We start from the raw sequence: 14,912 nt of genomic DNA on the forward strand, positions 1-14,912 counted from the left end.
AATTTATTTTTTAACCATCAGGTTTATTATTCTGTATAATGAAAGTTCTCCAGGTGAAAGCTCATTCAGTAATATTCAGTTTATTGCACCGAGGTTTGAATCAGCTTTAATATTGTATTACAAGCAGGGAGCATTATCAGAATTTGTAGTCACTCCAATACAACTCTGATTCATACATTTGTTGCAGTGACATTCTTCTGTGATACTAATGGATTGAATTTGACGGTTGAGGAAGCGTGTTTGATTATGATTCTGCATTTAAAAGCAAATCCTTGATCCTGAATGGTTAAACGATTGTTTCATGTAACACCTTTTCCTTTTACTGTTAGTTATTGGCTGGAACTTTCCGGCTGTTCTCGCCGATGGGATCTTCTGGTCCTGCTGACGGTGCACCCCCGCTACAGGTTTCCCGGCAGAGAGGGGTGCATTCAATGGGAAAGCCTGCTGACAATGGTGGGACCAGAAGAACCCGCTGCTGACCGCTGGGCTGACTGCCTCCACCCCCGCAGAACATGCGACGGGTTGTGTGGTAAATCTTGCCCATTGACTTTTTCAGGAGGCCGCTTGTGGATCATTTGCAAAGCGTTCCAAGTTGGGAATAAAAGTTTATTCATATTATGAAGAAAAATAGAGAACCTTGGAACCAACCTTTTGGATAAAATGATTAAACAGCATTTTAGATTTTGAGTTGTAGAGGGAGCTATTTTGTGAATGTTACTATCTGATAACATTCGTCAGACTAATCATCATGGTGAGAGTGCCCAGTCATTCCTGCTGCCTGTATCACAACGTGAACTAAATGCCATTCACTCACCACCCTAGTGCTTGATGATATGATTGGCTTCAGGTCTGACAATGCCTCAATATTAAAATCCTTGTTTACTAATCCCTTCATGACTTGCATCTCCACATCTCCCTTTCATCCAACCCTCTGAGATATTTGCGTTCCTGCCCTTCGGTCTTTTACACATCCTCAATCTTAATTGCCTCACTGTTGGTGGCTGTGTCTTCTGTTGTTTAGACCTTAATCTCTGGAATTCCTTCCATAAATCTCTCCACTTCCTTCTCTCACTTTCCTTCTTTAAAACAGTCCTTTAAAATCTATCTCCTTGACCAAACTTTTGGTCATCTTCTCTAATACATCCTTATATGGCATCAAATTTTGTTTTATAATGGTCCTGTGAAGAGGCATGTTTTACTACGTTAAAGATGCAGGCAGGAATCTTACCACCATTCATGCTGATGGGATTTTTCCACCTTGTCGTGGTAAATGGAGATTTGATTGGCTGCAAAATTCTCTGAGTTTGCTGCAGTGTGAACGGCTGGGTAGATCGTGTCTGCTATATAAATGCAAGTTTTGTTGTTGTGCCTCACTTTTTTCCTCATCATCTATCTATTCTGCTGTGATACCCTCTCGTCTGCTGGTGTCATCTATGCCCTGAAGTGTACCATAGTTTTACAATGAGCAATGGCATCAAAAGATAGTACTACTGCTATTGAAATTTGAACTCTTGCATAAATCACGCACTGTTGATGATGTTATTGTCCTCTGCACTGATGTCTCCTCCTTGTCCCTTGCTTTTCAGAAGTACACACTGTGGAAATTTCAGCCTCTTTTACGCTTCCCAAACCCAGATGTCTGGGAAAAGCTCTTTTCCAATTGCTGCAAAGAAAAATTGTTTCCCATGGGGGCAGTCAGGAAGCAGTCATTATTTTAAATCTTCAAGTTCATAATGGTGCTTTGTACAGACATGTTCTCATCTTCAAGAATTAATCTTCCAGAATTAGTGCTATATCCCTTTGATGATACACCTCAAGATACCATTATTTTCCTCTCAGTGCCTCACTTTTCTATGCTTTTCTACCTTAAGGTTTTTGACACTGCGCTACTTGCTAAAAATCTAAATAGGGCACATCCACAGAATTTCCAGTTGCCATTTCCCCAAAGAACTCAAGAAAAATTGCTAATCCAGACTTCTTTCCCTTAAATCCATGGTGACTCCCTCTTGCACCACGTCATACCCAATTTGGAACTCGCACTATGCTGTTGGTTCCAGTGACTCATTCATCACATGTTCACACATCTCTTTCCTATATTGTATGTCACATTTATATTGAACAGTTTATTTCCTTTCCATAGTCCCATTGTTTTATAATTTACCAAATTAAATACCATTTGCTGCTCAATATTCCACCTTTCAAACTTATTCAGGTCCCCTTACATTTGGGCTGCCCCTCCCTTATTAAACCACTCCTGATTAGAATTATTTGCAAGCGTGGCTAACTTTGCTATTATTCCAAGCTGTAAATCATTTAAGTACGCTGTAAGCAGCACTGCACTAAGCACTGATCCATACAATGCTCTGCCTCCTCTAATTTAGCTGGTTTTTAGTCCACCTCTGTACCTTGTGCAGTACTGCAAAAGCTTTGCCGAAGCAGTTTCACAGAAGTTCCAGCTGTCATTTCACTAAAGAACTCCAGTAAAATTTGCTAATCAAGATCTCCCTTCTTTACCTCCACACTGACTCCTTCTTGGCACACTGTACTCAATTTGGCTATCTCATTATCCTCTTGTTAACACGACTTCTAATATATATATTGTGGGCTTACTGGTCTATCCTTCCCTGGTCTCCCACTTTTTGAAGAGCAAGAACTCTAACTGACTTAAAAAAAACTCTCCATCCTGATCCAGTGATGAAACTAATTGCAGGATCCTGATGCTTGCTAACTCTTGTTGAAGTCAACTGATTTGGTATTGCTTGGATCCGAAACTAGACAATGTGGCTCAGTGGTTCACCACATGCCTCATCAGCAACCCCGACCCCCCCAATCCCCATCCATCAGAGGAAACTATCAAAGAATTACATATGAGTAAATGGTTCTTTTAATATGTGGGATTTGAAGAATTTGTCTCTTACCAAATGCTGCTGATCAGATACAAGGATGGTAATTTTGTCCATCACATTGTAGTCTACTTAGAAATTGAAACAAGAATCTATATCTGATTTATTAAAGAATAGATGAAGGATGTTATTTGGGAACTTCGCTATGCTTATATGTGTAGGAACAAGTTGAAAGTGGGTGGTGCTTTTGGAGGTGTACCTTCTGAGTTACGTCTGGAAATAAAAGCTATGATGAGTTAAGATTTGTCTTTAGTGTTCTATCTTTCATTGCCTGGCTAGTGGAGTTTTGGCACTAATGTTGTCACCAATTCCGGAATCTAATGATGACTAGTCTCTCTAAACATTTGCAGAGACTTTTGATTCAAAAGTTGTTGCCCTGTATTAATTACACTATTACGAGGTTAGTTCATCATGGACACTATCCATTTTTTCGTTGATGGCTAAGCACCACCACCCTATGTTTTATCTTTGAGATCCTTTGAATGCTCTTGCTACATTTTGAGTCTGTTTGCTGTAAACCCTATAGACTGGTTTTTAAAAGTAACAATCGGTCTATGATACTGTAGCATTTCAGAACTCCTAATCTGTTGAAGAATCTAGCCAGCTTCCTTTCTGTTGAATCAATGGTTAAAGATTAATTTAAAAAATTGTAATCTCTCAAATACAGCCCTATCATTACTGAATTTTTTCCCAGACTGATTTGCACACAATTATGCCTCCAAATATGCTAATTAAATAACTAATTTGACAAGCTCTTTGAAATAAAAAAAAATCTGATCACAGATATGACTTTTCATGGATTATGCTGTGTTTACATTTTGTTATCTGTTCGGTGTAATTATCATTACTCGCGGTTATCCTGTGGTATTTATCATGGTGAAGTGAAAGGTTATGTGGAGGAGGAACATAGAAGTAGGGGAGAGGTAAAATATTGAAAACGGTGGACAGACAAAGCGCTATGAAAAGATATTGGACTCAGCATTAACTCTATTTCTCTCTTCACGGATGCTTCACAGACCAGCTGAGTTTTTCCAGCACCTTCTGTTTTTTTATTATAAGAGATCCCCAGGCCTATCCAGCATGTACCATATATTTGTGATGTTATATGCATTGCAAAACATACAGCATATACTCTCCACGCTATGCAGAAGGCATATAATCTTTTGGGAGATGAGAACACTGGATTTAAAAATCTTAAGCAAAGTTTTAAATTCCTCTTTGACCACTTTAGATGATCAGAATTAGTCCAAGATACCCCTCTGATCCCAATTTAACTTTATATGCTGCCTACCCTTTGTTATGAAGTATTTCCTAAAATGTCTACCATTGCTACTCTTATCTTTTTAATTGGACATCCTGGCACTGCCAGTCTGGTACACTGGCAGTGTTCATCTTGTCTTTTTAACTATTTTCCCATTCCACTTCAACCACTTTTGGGTAAAGGTTGTAATTGCCTTCATTTAAGTTTAAGACACTAGTTTCAGAACCAAATTTCTCACCCTCAGGCAGAGTGTAAAATTTTATAATGTTGCGCTCACTCTTAGCTAGAAGATCCTTTACTAATAATTAATCCTTTCTCATTACACTTAGCAGGTGTAAAATAGCCCGTTCCCTGCTTAGTTTCAGAATACTTTACCCTCAAAATGCCTTGAATGCACTTCATGAACTCAACTCATCCTTCAGGCTGTTTTTACAAATTTGATTCATCCAATCTAACATAGATTAAACTCTCCCATAATTATTCTGTAGATGTCTGAAGCAGATATTTGGATTGCAATTTTCTCAGCCTGCTGCACTGCTCGAGCAGCTCAGCAGGCTGGGAAAGATCAGTGGGAGGGAAAAAGTGGGATTTGCAACTGACACCCAGTTGGTTGCGAACTTCCCGGTCCATTCTTTTTGGATGTAATCAGCCTCATGCCGGGGAACAGCACAAGGATGATTACAATATTCAGAAACTGTTCTGCATCTCTGTAATCGTCCGGGCTCACTCATGTTTCTGACCCTGCCAGTCGAGATCCACACCAGGGGGGATCATGTATGGTCCCCAGCAATGAGGATTTGACATAATGGTCACGCAGGTGGAACCAGAGGCCATTGAGGCCTTCCAGGGCACCCCGGTATAGCACCCTGGCATTGTTCAGTGGACATCCTGGCACTATCAGCCGGTACACTGGCATTGTCCATTGGACACTGGACAGTGTTAAGGGGTCAATGCCTAAGGGGGTTGGGGCCAGACTGAGGTGTGTGGGGGATGAAAGTAACATTGGGGCTTGGAGGCTGCAACCAGTCATCAGGAGGCCAGCCTTGGGGTAGGAGTGGGGGTGGGCTCAAGGCCATTGATCTGGAGGGGTGGGATTAAGAGGTCTGAATTAAATCAGTCCTTTTTGACATCGATGACATGAATGACTGGTTGATGGACACTTTTAATAAGAGTAGTTTCTTTTCAGAGGATATTTTCAAAGTCGCTGCTTATGTTAAAACCAAAATACTTTGGATTCTGGAAATCTGAAATAAGATCAGAAAGTGCTAGAAAAATGTAGCATATCTGACAGCATATGTGGAGAAAGAATCTGAGTTAACATTTTGTGTGTAATATGACAAATTGTTTGAAGAAGAGTCATATTGAACTGAAAAATATTAACTGTTTTGCTTTCCACAGATGCTGCCAGATCTGTTACACTTTCCCAGTGATTTCTGTTTTTATCATTGCTTATGTTGTCAGTTTCAGAATAATTTCAGGGATTTACTGGAGTTACCAATGCCTCATTGGTTTTGTACAGAGTACATACTGGGCAAGTGGGTATGGGGGATGCATGGAGGGTAATGGGAGATGTGGGGTGTGAGAGGTGGGGGCTTGATAGTAATGATGACAACTGGGCCGATGTTCCAGTAAACTGAAGCAGGCCTTGTAATCTCAACATCCGCTTGTCTAAGTTGCCACTTCAGGCTGTCGCCTCTGTCTTGGACTCTACTGCATCCCACACCCACCCCTCCAACACAAAAATATGGCGGGTGGGGAGACTTCTGAACGGAGATGTGTTTGCAGAACCGGGAACTTTCCCAACTCATGGTGCATGTCTCCCTGACAGAAATTCAGACTTTTATTTCAGCACCTTTGTCAAATTTGAAAAATGATACTTATCTTGCAGAATTTTGCTATGTATTTATATGAGCATTGATCGGTTCTTGAAGTCGGGCTTTTTATAAAGTAGCTTGCATTCCCAAAGCACTTCCCACAACTACAGGATGTTCCATAGTGATTTATTGTAAATTAAATACTTTTGAAATGTACTCACTGTTGCAGGAAACAGGGCATCAATTCACACACAGCAAGGCACCCCCTCACTCCCATGACCCCTTAACCCAAACAGTCATGCGATAATGCTGTTAAGTGCTGGTGAGTGCACTGGGGAGAATTCCACTGCTTTTCTTTGAAATAGTGCAATGGAATTTGTAACATTTACCTGAGGGCAGGGAGGGACTTGGTTTCATGTCATATCCAAAAGAGCACAGTACAAAGTTTCACGACAGCAGGTTAAATTCCAACAGGTTTATTTCGGAGTGCTACTCTGAGTGTTCTCCACTCACCTGATGAAGGAGCAGTGCTCCAAAAGCCTGTGATTCCAAATGAACCTGTTGGACTTTAACCTGCTGTTGTGAGACCTCTTACTGTGCCCACCCCAGTTCAATGCTGGCATCTCCGCACCATATCCAAAAGATGGCATCCTGGACACTGCAGCACTGTCTCAGTACTGCACCAGTATTATCTACCTATGTGCTCAAGCCCCTGGAGTGGGACTTTAACGTACAATCTTCAGACTCGGGTGAGAGTCCTACCATTGAACCGTAGCTGACAAATACAATTCGATCATCATATTTTGCAACATTTAAGAGAATTAAGACTTGCTGAATTTTTCCATACAAATTGATTGCTCTTTCCCGCTATTGTGTCTCTCTGTATACTTGTTGAAGGTCAGCTGGTAAACACACATTTGCCTCCAGGCTTATATCAAAAAGTCTTGCAGAATTCTTGATTTCTGATGACTCTATATATTTTCCAGTTATTTGAAGAAAAACAGTTTTTCCTGTGAGGGCATTGTTTAAAGTTTAATTTGTCATGTGTGATTATGATACAAGTAACTCCTCAAGTAAGTACCAACTTATTTTCACGGCGATTATTTTCACAGGGGCTTTTCACAGTAACTGCATTGCAATGTAAGCAAGCCTACTTGTGACACTAATAATAAGCTTTAAGCTTAACTTCAGAGAAGGTTATCCTCTGTGAACTTTATTTTCATGCTTCATAACTAATGCAGAAACCAGTGATTTACAGCTACTGACGTCATAGGCATTAATTGTTCAGAGTTTAGTTCTCAATTTTCCATTAGTGGTGCACGTGGCGCCCGCAAACACCAGGTTGTGACATGTTGTATGAATGGCCTCCTGTGGTGCTGCTCTCAAAACTTAATTGCAAACCCTGCTCGTCAATGCATGCTGGCAGCTGTAACCTTTTATCCTGAACCGCTCCGACTGACAGCAAGTGATTTAAGAGCCTGCATTTAAAATTAAAACTCAGTGCAGAGTTCTGACATATATAGAAGGTATTGTAATAGGCATGATCGATATAACTCGCTGTTCATGTTTAAAAAAGAGAGTTGACTTCATATTGTTACAAATCTTGGCCAGAATTTTACAGCCCTGTCATGGTGGGGGTGGGGCTGTAAAATGCAGCAAGCTGTTCAAACGTCCATTGACTTTGGTAGCACTGGAAAATCCAGCCGGTGGGAAGGGCCATAAAATTCCACCTCTTATTTCCAAAGCTCTGCCTTCAGCCTAGTTGAGAACTCAAAGATGTTGAGAACTCAAAGATGCTGACAAATTGTAAGCATTTTTCCTTCTATTTGCTGATCCATGCGATTTTAACTCTATTTATTGTGTTGGGAGCGCAGTGGAGTCTGAATCATTAAATGGTTTTGAGAAGGAGGTAGATATATTTCTGACTATAAATGGGTTAAAGGTTTACGGGGAACAGGTATGGAGGTGGATTTGAGACCAGGAAGAGATCAGCCATGATCTGATTGAATGGTGGAGCAGGCTCCAAGGGCTGAATTGCCTACTTCTGCTCCAAATTCTTACGTTCCTATGACCAGAAATCTATCACCTCATCCGCCATGGAATTGGAGCAGGCGAAGATCCGACAATGGAAATCTCCATTGACCTCGGGTGGGAGTTTCCAGCCTTGCTCAAGCGAGGCTGTAAAATCCTGCTGTAGTGTTAAAGTAGTTTGAGCTGGCAGGGTTCCCTATTTCACATACAAGTGGAGGGGCAGGATGTGGTTTGTCAACAGTGTGCTGTTCCTGATTGCCAAACTGATGGTGTGCACCATTTCCACTCCCTTGCTCATTTCCCCTTTTCCCATTTCCCACATATTTATGATTAAATTGTAACGTTCTGGTGTCATGCAAGGGAAACGCGCATGATCATGTGGAGGGTGTTGACAGTGGGGAGGGTTTTCAATGGTGGAGCCCACTGACTGTTGACAATGCTGCAGCTATGAGCGGACAATAAAAGAGCCTCTTGGACAAACAGGGACGTTCTGCATCGTGACCAAAACTCCTGCCCAACTCCACTGCCATTAATGTAAGGTGTGAGTGCAAAGGTGGCACAGATGTTTTTCAAAGTTCAGTTCCACCTGTTAATATTTCACTTTATTTATATGTTCATCATCATTATTTGTTGAGACCAGCTTAATTAAAGAGCGACGCGTACTGATGTTGCCTCATGATGGTAACGGGGGAGTTGGGGGACTTGCCCTTTATTGTGAATAGAAATAGTGTAGTTTCTTTTTGTGCACTCTTTATTGAATGTTCAAGTTATTTCTCTACACCCTAGCTACAATTGTAATACTACATTCTCCACTTTCCTTCTCTATGTATGGTATGCTTTGTCTGTATACTGTGTAAGAAACGATGCTTCTCACTGTATACTAATACATTGACAATAATAAATCAAATCAGTGTTGGACTCGCCACTCTTCGGGATATGGCTGAACTTGCTGGCTATCTTTTCTATGCATTGTAAAGTATATTGTCTGAGATCACTCTCCGTGTGAAGAATTGAAATTTAAGTGAATTTGAAGTCCTGGAAGGACTCTGCCAGCCAGCACCCTGAGATGGACACACATTTAAATTGTACTAACAGTATCTTTTTAGGCTGTTCATAATCTTACTTTGGCTAACGATCCTCAACAGGCTTCTCTCTCTGTGGTAAAGATTTGTTACGATTATATCCTGAACCTTTCAAGATCATGCCTCATTCAGGATTATGTTCAGGAGAATGGAGAAAGACTTGGACTATATTCAGTAGCATTAATTTTTGTTCATTAATTGGTCAAGATACTTTACTGCTTTGGGTCACTGCTTCAAAATGACCAAATGATAGAGATAATGGAGGATAGCTGGAGCTCATAGAATCGCTTCCCATTGTGAACTATAACCTTGAGAAACATGAATTTAAGGGAGAATTTAAAAAAAACTTTGGCTATTCATAGCTCACTCACTGTTGATTGCCCTACTGATCAGTTATTTGTAAATTCCAATATCTTCTCTAGAGTAATCATTTACAAATTCCTGTGATGCGAGGAATAAAGTTGCAGTAAAGTCCAAGTTGACATAGTAGTTAACATAAAATTCTTTAAAGTGGCATGTGTGACAAACAGAAGCAGAAAATAATAAATAGATAATAAAGGGTAAATTGTGTGTGTTATCATGAATGGGTTTTGGCCATTTGGGTGTTAAAGATCCAAAACCAATACGTTTGCAGACCAGCATATATTTTCCTTAATATGTACACACAAGGTTGCCTTGCAATACTTAACATACTTCAACCTGGCAGAATATGATTACTCCCATCTTTCCTCAAAATAATTGCCCTGTTTGATGTTGGTAGTATAAAAAGCTGATTCAACAGTGTCCACTCCACTATAATTGGCTCATTAAATGGAGCCCTGTAAAACAAAAGTTTTGATTCAAGTGCTTTCCACTTTCAAAAATTTATGTGTATGGGAGTAATTTAACATGGAAATCTTGAGTGGCTTGTATATCAAAATGCAGTAATTGAGGGCAATAAATGAAGGTTAATCATGTGACATCTCATCGAATGCTCTCAGTCTTTTGATTGCACAATTAAATTGCATTGTTTTGTTTCTCTTACTTTAGAAATTATAGCATACAAATTTGCCTGTTAAACATTCTCCAAAATGTCCACTAAGGTGGTGAGAACGGGCCTGCTCATTATGGGTCCCATTTTACCATTTTCGTTCTAACTGCTGAATCTGAATGTATTGCAGATCTGACTTGGGAATCTGCTTCAAGTGCCCCCATATGCACTCAGCCTGAAAAAAAATTGTGGGTCCCATTCGTATTGTGTCCGAAACGATTGGAGCTCTGAACTACACATGGGCAGTTAGAAAAAAATTTGGAAAAGTGAGCCATGTCAGATCACTCCGAGGAGACAAGGTGGACAAAGCGGCCCGGGAGCGAAAAGCGGGAGCGATGGCCCCCACACACATCACTGTTTCCCCCTTATCCACCCACACCCGCCCCGCTACCCAGACTGCTCGTGAGCGCCTGCCCACCCCGCCCCCCCCCCCCCCCCCCACCGATTGCCTGCAGAGTGGCAGTGGACCCCCCCCCCCCCCCCCCCCCACCAGAGGTCCACCTGATACCCCCCCCTTCACCAGAGATCCAACTGTCCCTCCCCCTCCCCCAACCAGCAATTGGTCCCCTCCCACCAGAGATACATCTTCCCCACCTCCCTCCTCTCCTCCCCCCCCGCCAAGAGAAAGATCTAGCCTCACTTCCTCCACCATCACTTGACAATGATCAGCCCTCCCCGCTCCCCCCATCACCAGACAACTTTCAGCCCTCCCTCCAGACAATGATCATTCCTCCCAGAATACAATTGGCTCCCCTCCTCACCAGAAATATATATGACCCGTTTCCTCCTCCTCCTTCGCCTCCCCAGCCAGAGAATGATCTGACCCGCTCCGCCCCACCCCCCTCCACCCCCAACCACTGATCTGAGTCAGAGAGCCATTGGAAGCTCTGAACGCACTCTTGAGCAGCTGAAGCGCCTGATTCAGACTTTTATTTATCAGGTTCATTTTGGCGCGATTCTGGATCAGCAAACGCGGTGATAAAGGGGGAAATGCTGATAAAGTTTGGCGGGCAGTTCATTAATTCAATTTAAATAGCCATATTGCGCCCATTTTGGGTGCCAAGCGGATCGCCGCCATTCCCGGGTTTTGGTAAAGTGACAGTCTGCGTGGGTGCAGATCGTGTTAATGGCCTCACACCCGACTTTACCACGTTTTCGCGCCCTTGCACATGCAATGGTAAAATCGGGCCCTACGTGTTAGAAATGCACTGCCTGCTATTGAGGTGCAGGATAAAGAAATCAGCCTTTGCCTGAAGCAGGTCATCTTATATTTGTATATGCAGAAGGTGTGCCACCTGTTTGTGGGAGCCTCCACTAAAGAATTATTTTGTTCCAAAGCTGCCTCCAAACCAGGCTTGGTATCTGTTTTTTATTACCTGTCCTCTTGGGTTGACTTCTTTGTCACTTGTCTCGGGGCAGCTTACTGCAACCCAATTTCCCACCCACTCCTTACAGCGGCTACCTCTTTGCAGCATTTCATGAAAACGAGGCCAAAATTTAATGTCAAGAATGCCTTAGGCCTCAATATTAAAGGGCAGAAATGGTATCTGCACACCCACTTCCAGCCAAACTTCTAGGCCCATATATATGTTTATATAGAGAGGGTGAGACAAACTTCTGAATTGGTTATATAGAATAGAATTGTAAACCGTCTATTCATACGTATTGTACACAAACTTATACGCAAATTGCCTCCTCCCCCTCCACCCCCCAATTACTTATTTGTAGACCTGTGTCTAAGTTCGCACAGCTTTGCTTGGTTACCTCTAGTTGTGCGATTCATATTCTGCATGCTCCGGCGTCGAGATGCTTTTTTTCCACCCCAGTGATTGCTACAATTATAGTAGAAAATTCCTGGAGTATTAATGGAGAATAGAACATATAGGTCACGGCTGCATATAGGTTGTATTACTAACACATGATCCGTTTAACGTACAGGAGCCGTTCAAGAATCGGAGGGTTTTAGAGATGAAATCACACTTTGACACGCTTTACACCAATTCTATAGCTGCAGGGGGTGAATGACAAAACTGTGAAGGTCTTAGATTTCAGGTGAAAGTCCTGAGTCTCACCTATGTGACAGATGATACCTCCATATCTTCACTCAGGTCAAGCCAGTTGCTCACAGTCGGATAACAGCATCGGCAAGATTTCGAAAGCCCACTCAAGAGCCATGTGTTATTTGGTGAGTACAGGACACAGACCTGTTTTGAAGTTGTGGGTTTTGTTTGAGTGGTGCTGTGTGAAATTATCATGCTGTGTGTATGGACAGTGATCAGGTGGACTGACTGTGCCAAAACAAATCTATTGTAGTTTGTGACATTATGTTGGCGTGAGCACTGAATTTGACATCTAGATCTGAATTGCCAAAGCTCCATTTGTTTGCAAAAATCTTAATTAATAAGGTAGTTTAGAATTATTTGGGTCAAAGCAGAATATTGCAGATGCCGGAATCTGAAACAAAAACAGAAAATGCTGGAAAATCTCAGCAGATCTGACAGCGTCTGTGGAGAGAGAATAGAGTGGACATTTTGAGTCTGGATATTGGAGTAGAACAGCTCTGAAGAAGGGTCATTCAAACTTGAAACGTTGGCTCTATTCTCCCCCCACGGATACTGTCAGGCCTGCTGAGATTTTCCAGCATTTTCTGCTTTTGAACTATTTGGGATTTGGATGGTGCTTTGAGTAGCACATACTTTTTTGTACAGGGGCGGTACAATGACAGGCACTGCTGCCTTATAGTGCCAAAGATTCAAGTTTGATTCCCGGCTTGGGTTACTGTCAGTGTGGAGTATGCACATTCTCCCCGTGTCTGTGTGGGTTTCCTCCAGGTGTTCCAGTTTCCTCCCACAGTCTGAAAGACATGCTGGTTACGTGTATTGACTGAACAGGCGCCGAAGTGTGGTGGCTAGAGGAATTTCACAGTAACCTCATTGCAGTGTTAATGTAAGCCTACTTGTGACTAATAAATAAACTTTAAACTTTAAACTTTCTTTTGTGTTAAGTGCTGCTTTGGAGGCCTCGGTGTCCTGGCGAAGCCTTTCCTACCTGTTTCTTTCACCCTGGTTAGACCAACATTTTTTTTTTGAAGGCTGAATTTATCCAAATGTTCAATCCTAGCATCAAACACGGGGAACAATTGGAGTGTTACAGTGACTTCAGACCCACCTCCAAGTGGAGAGTGAGCCTCTGTGATTTTTATATGTATATATAAAAATATCCTCTGCCCTAGTTTGACAAATATAGGTAATTGGACTGAAAAAGCACTGCATGAAAAGCTGGATTGAAAGAGTTAAACTCTGGTTACACTAAGCTAAGTCCTAGCAGTTTGAGTTGTTCTAAATAGAGATGTTTAAGGTGATTCATAAAATTTGACAGATTAGGTAGAGAATTTTTTGTTTCTTTGGTGGGGTCAATCCAGACCAAGAGCGCATGTAATTAAAATTAGAGTGAAGCCATTCGGGAAGGAAGGCAATTCTTCTCATAAAGGATACTGAAAGTCTGGAAATCTCCTACCCCAAAACGTTGTTGAAGGCTAGGGTCAGTTGAAAAATTCAAAAGAATGGTTGATAGATTTCTGTTAGGCAAAATATTGAGGGGATTGGGACCAAGCTGGGTAGATTGAGTTGAGATACAAATTGACCATGATCTAACTGAATAGTGTAACAGATGGAAGGGGCCAAATGGGCTATTCATGTTTTTCTTGGAGCACAGTTGGGGAAGAGGAAATAAATAGGTTAACACGGCAAAATGTCAATCACCGTCCCTACTTTTCCTTTTAAAGTCACAGGTAGATGCTTTCTACTTGTGGGATTCGATGAATAACCCTTTACCCCCCGCTCCTTAACAGTGTTGGCAAAGCTCAGTTGAAAAGAATAGGTGCTGACCTTCCTCAATTAAAGTGAAATGGTTATTATGTACTTAAAGTTTATTCATTATTTGTCACGAATAGACTTATGGTAAAACTGTAATGAAGTTACTGTAAAAATCCCTGAGTCGCACTGAGGGAGCATTTAGTATGGCCAATGCACCTGACCAGCATGTCTTTCAGACTGTGGGAGGAAACCAGAGCACCCGGAGGAACAACGCAGACACAGGGAGAATATGCAAACTCCGTACCGACAGTGATCCAAGCTAGGAATCAAACTGGGTCCCTGGCGCTGTGAGGCAGCAGTGCTAACCACTGTGCTACTGTGCTAATTGAGCTCTCCTGTAATTTGAAATAGCTAATATAAACAATCAGGGTGTTAATTAGTGCTTAAAGTTTGAATTTGAACAAATAATTTGAAGTAAATTACTTTGAACTAAGAGTTTATTTGGGCATATTGGCAGAGAAATTCATTTTGGATGGTTTGCAAAATGGCTGAGTTATGTGTAGTGTTTGACAGGACTGCAGTTCTGGAAGAAGTATAAATCGTACTAGATTTTGGCAGCAGTGAATGAGAGAGTATCCGCTTGTAGTTAAGTTTATTGTGTCTGCACTGGCTCTCTGAATGAGCAATTCACATTGTGCCAATCTCCCGCCTTCTCCCTGTAACACTACACATCCTTCCTTTTCAAATTGTCGAGTAGATTATTATTACACGCCCTATCAAACCTGGTTTCAATCCTCTGGCTTCCCAAACATTAATTATTTTCAAGGAACAATCTGAATGGATAGGATGTGTGAAGGTGACAACTTTGTCAAAAGATAAACGTGGTGGTTAAGGGTGAAAGGAATGTGTAGGGGGAGAAGCTTTGGATCTGAATTATCCCCATACCGTTACCTGCATGAGGGGAAATATCACAAGT

The 14,912-nt window shown here is 41.7% G+C and overlaps 1 protein-coding gene across 2 annotated transcripts in view; it reads left to right on the top strand.

The window, feature by feature from the left end:
• The window catches only part of LOC145353301 (uncharacterized), a 183,282-nt gene that overhangs the window by 27,235 nt on the left and 141,135 nt on the right, over nt 1-14,912 (top strand). For both annotated transcript variants that reach the window (XM_080203929.1, XM_080203938.1), the window contains exon 3: nt 12,230-12,306. In XM_080203929.1, coding sequence (XP_080060055.1) covers nt 12,230-12,306 — 77 coding nt within the window. The remainder of the gene's footprint in view (nt 1-12,229; nt 12,307-14,912) is intronic.

The sequence above is a fragment of the Carcharhinus amblyrhynchos genome, chromosome 2 (genome assembly GCF_965287045.1).
Source record: "Carcharhinus amblyrhynchos chromosome 2, sCarAmb.v2.hapA, whole genome shotgun sequence".
Classification (NCBI taxonomy): domain Eukaryota; kingdom Metazoa; phylum Chordata; class Chondrichthyes; order Carcharhiniformes; family Carcharhinidae; genus Carcharhinus; species Carcharhinus amblyrhynchos.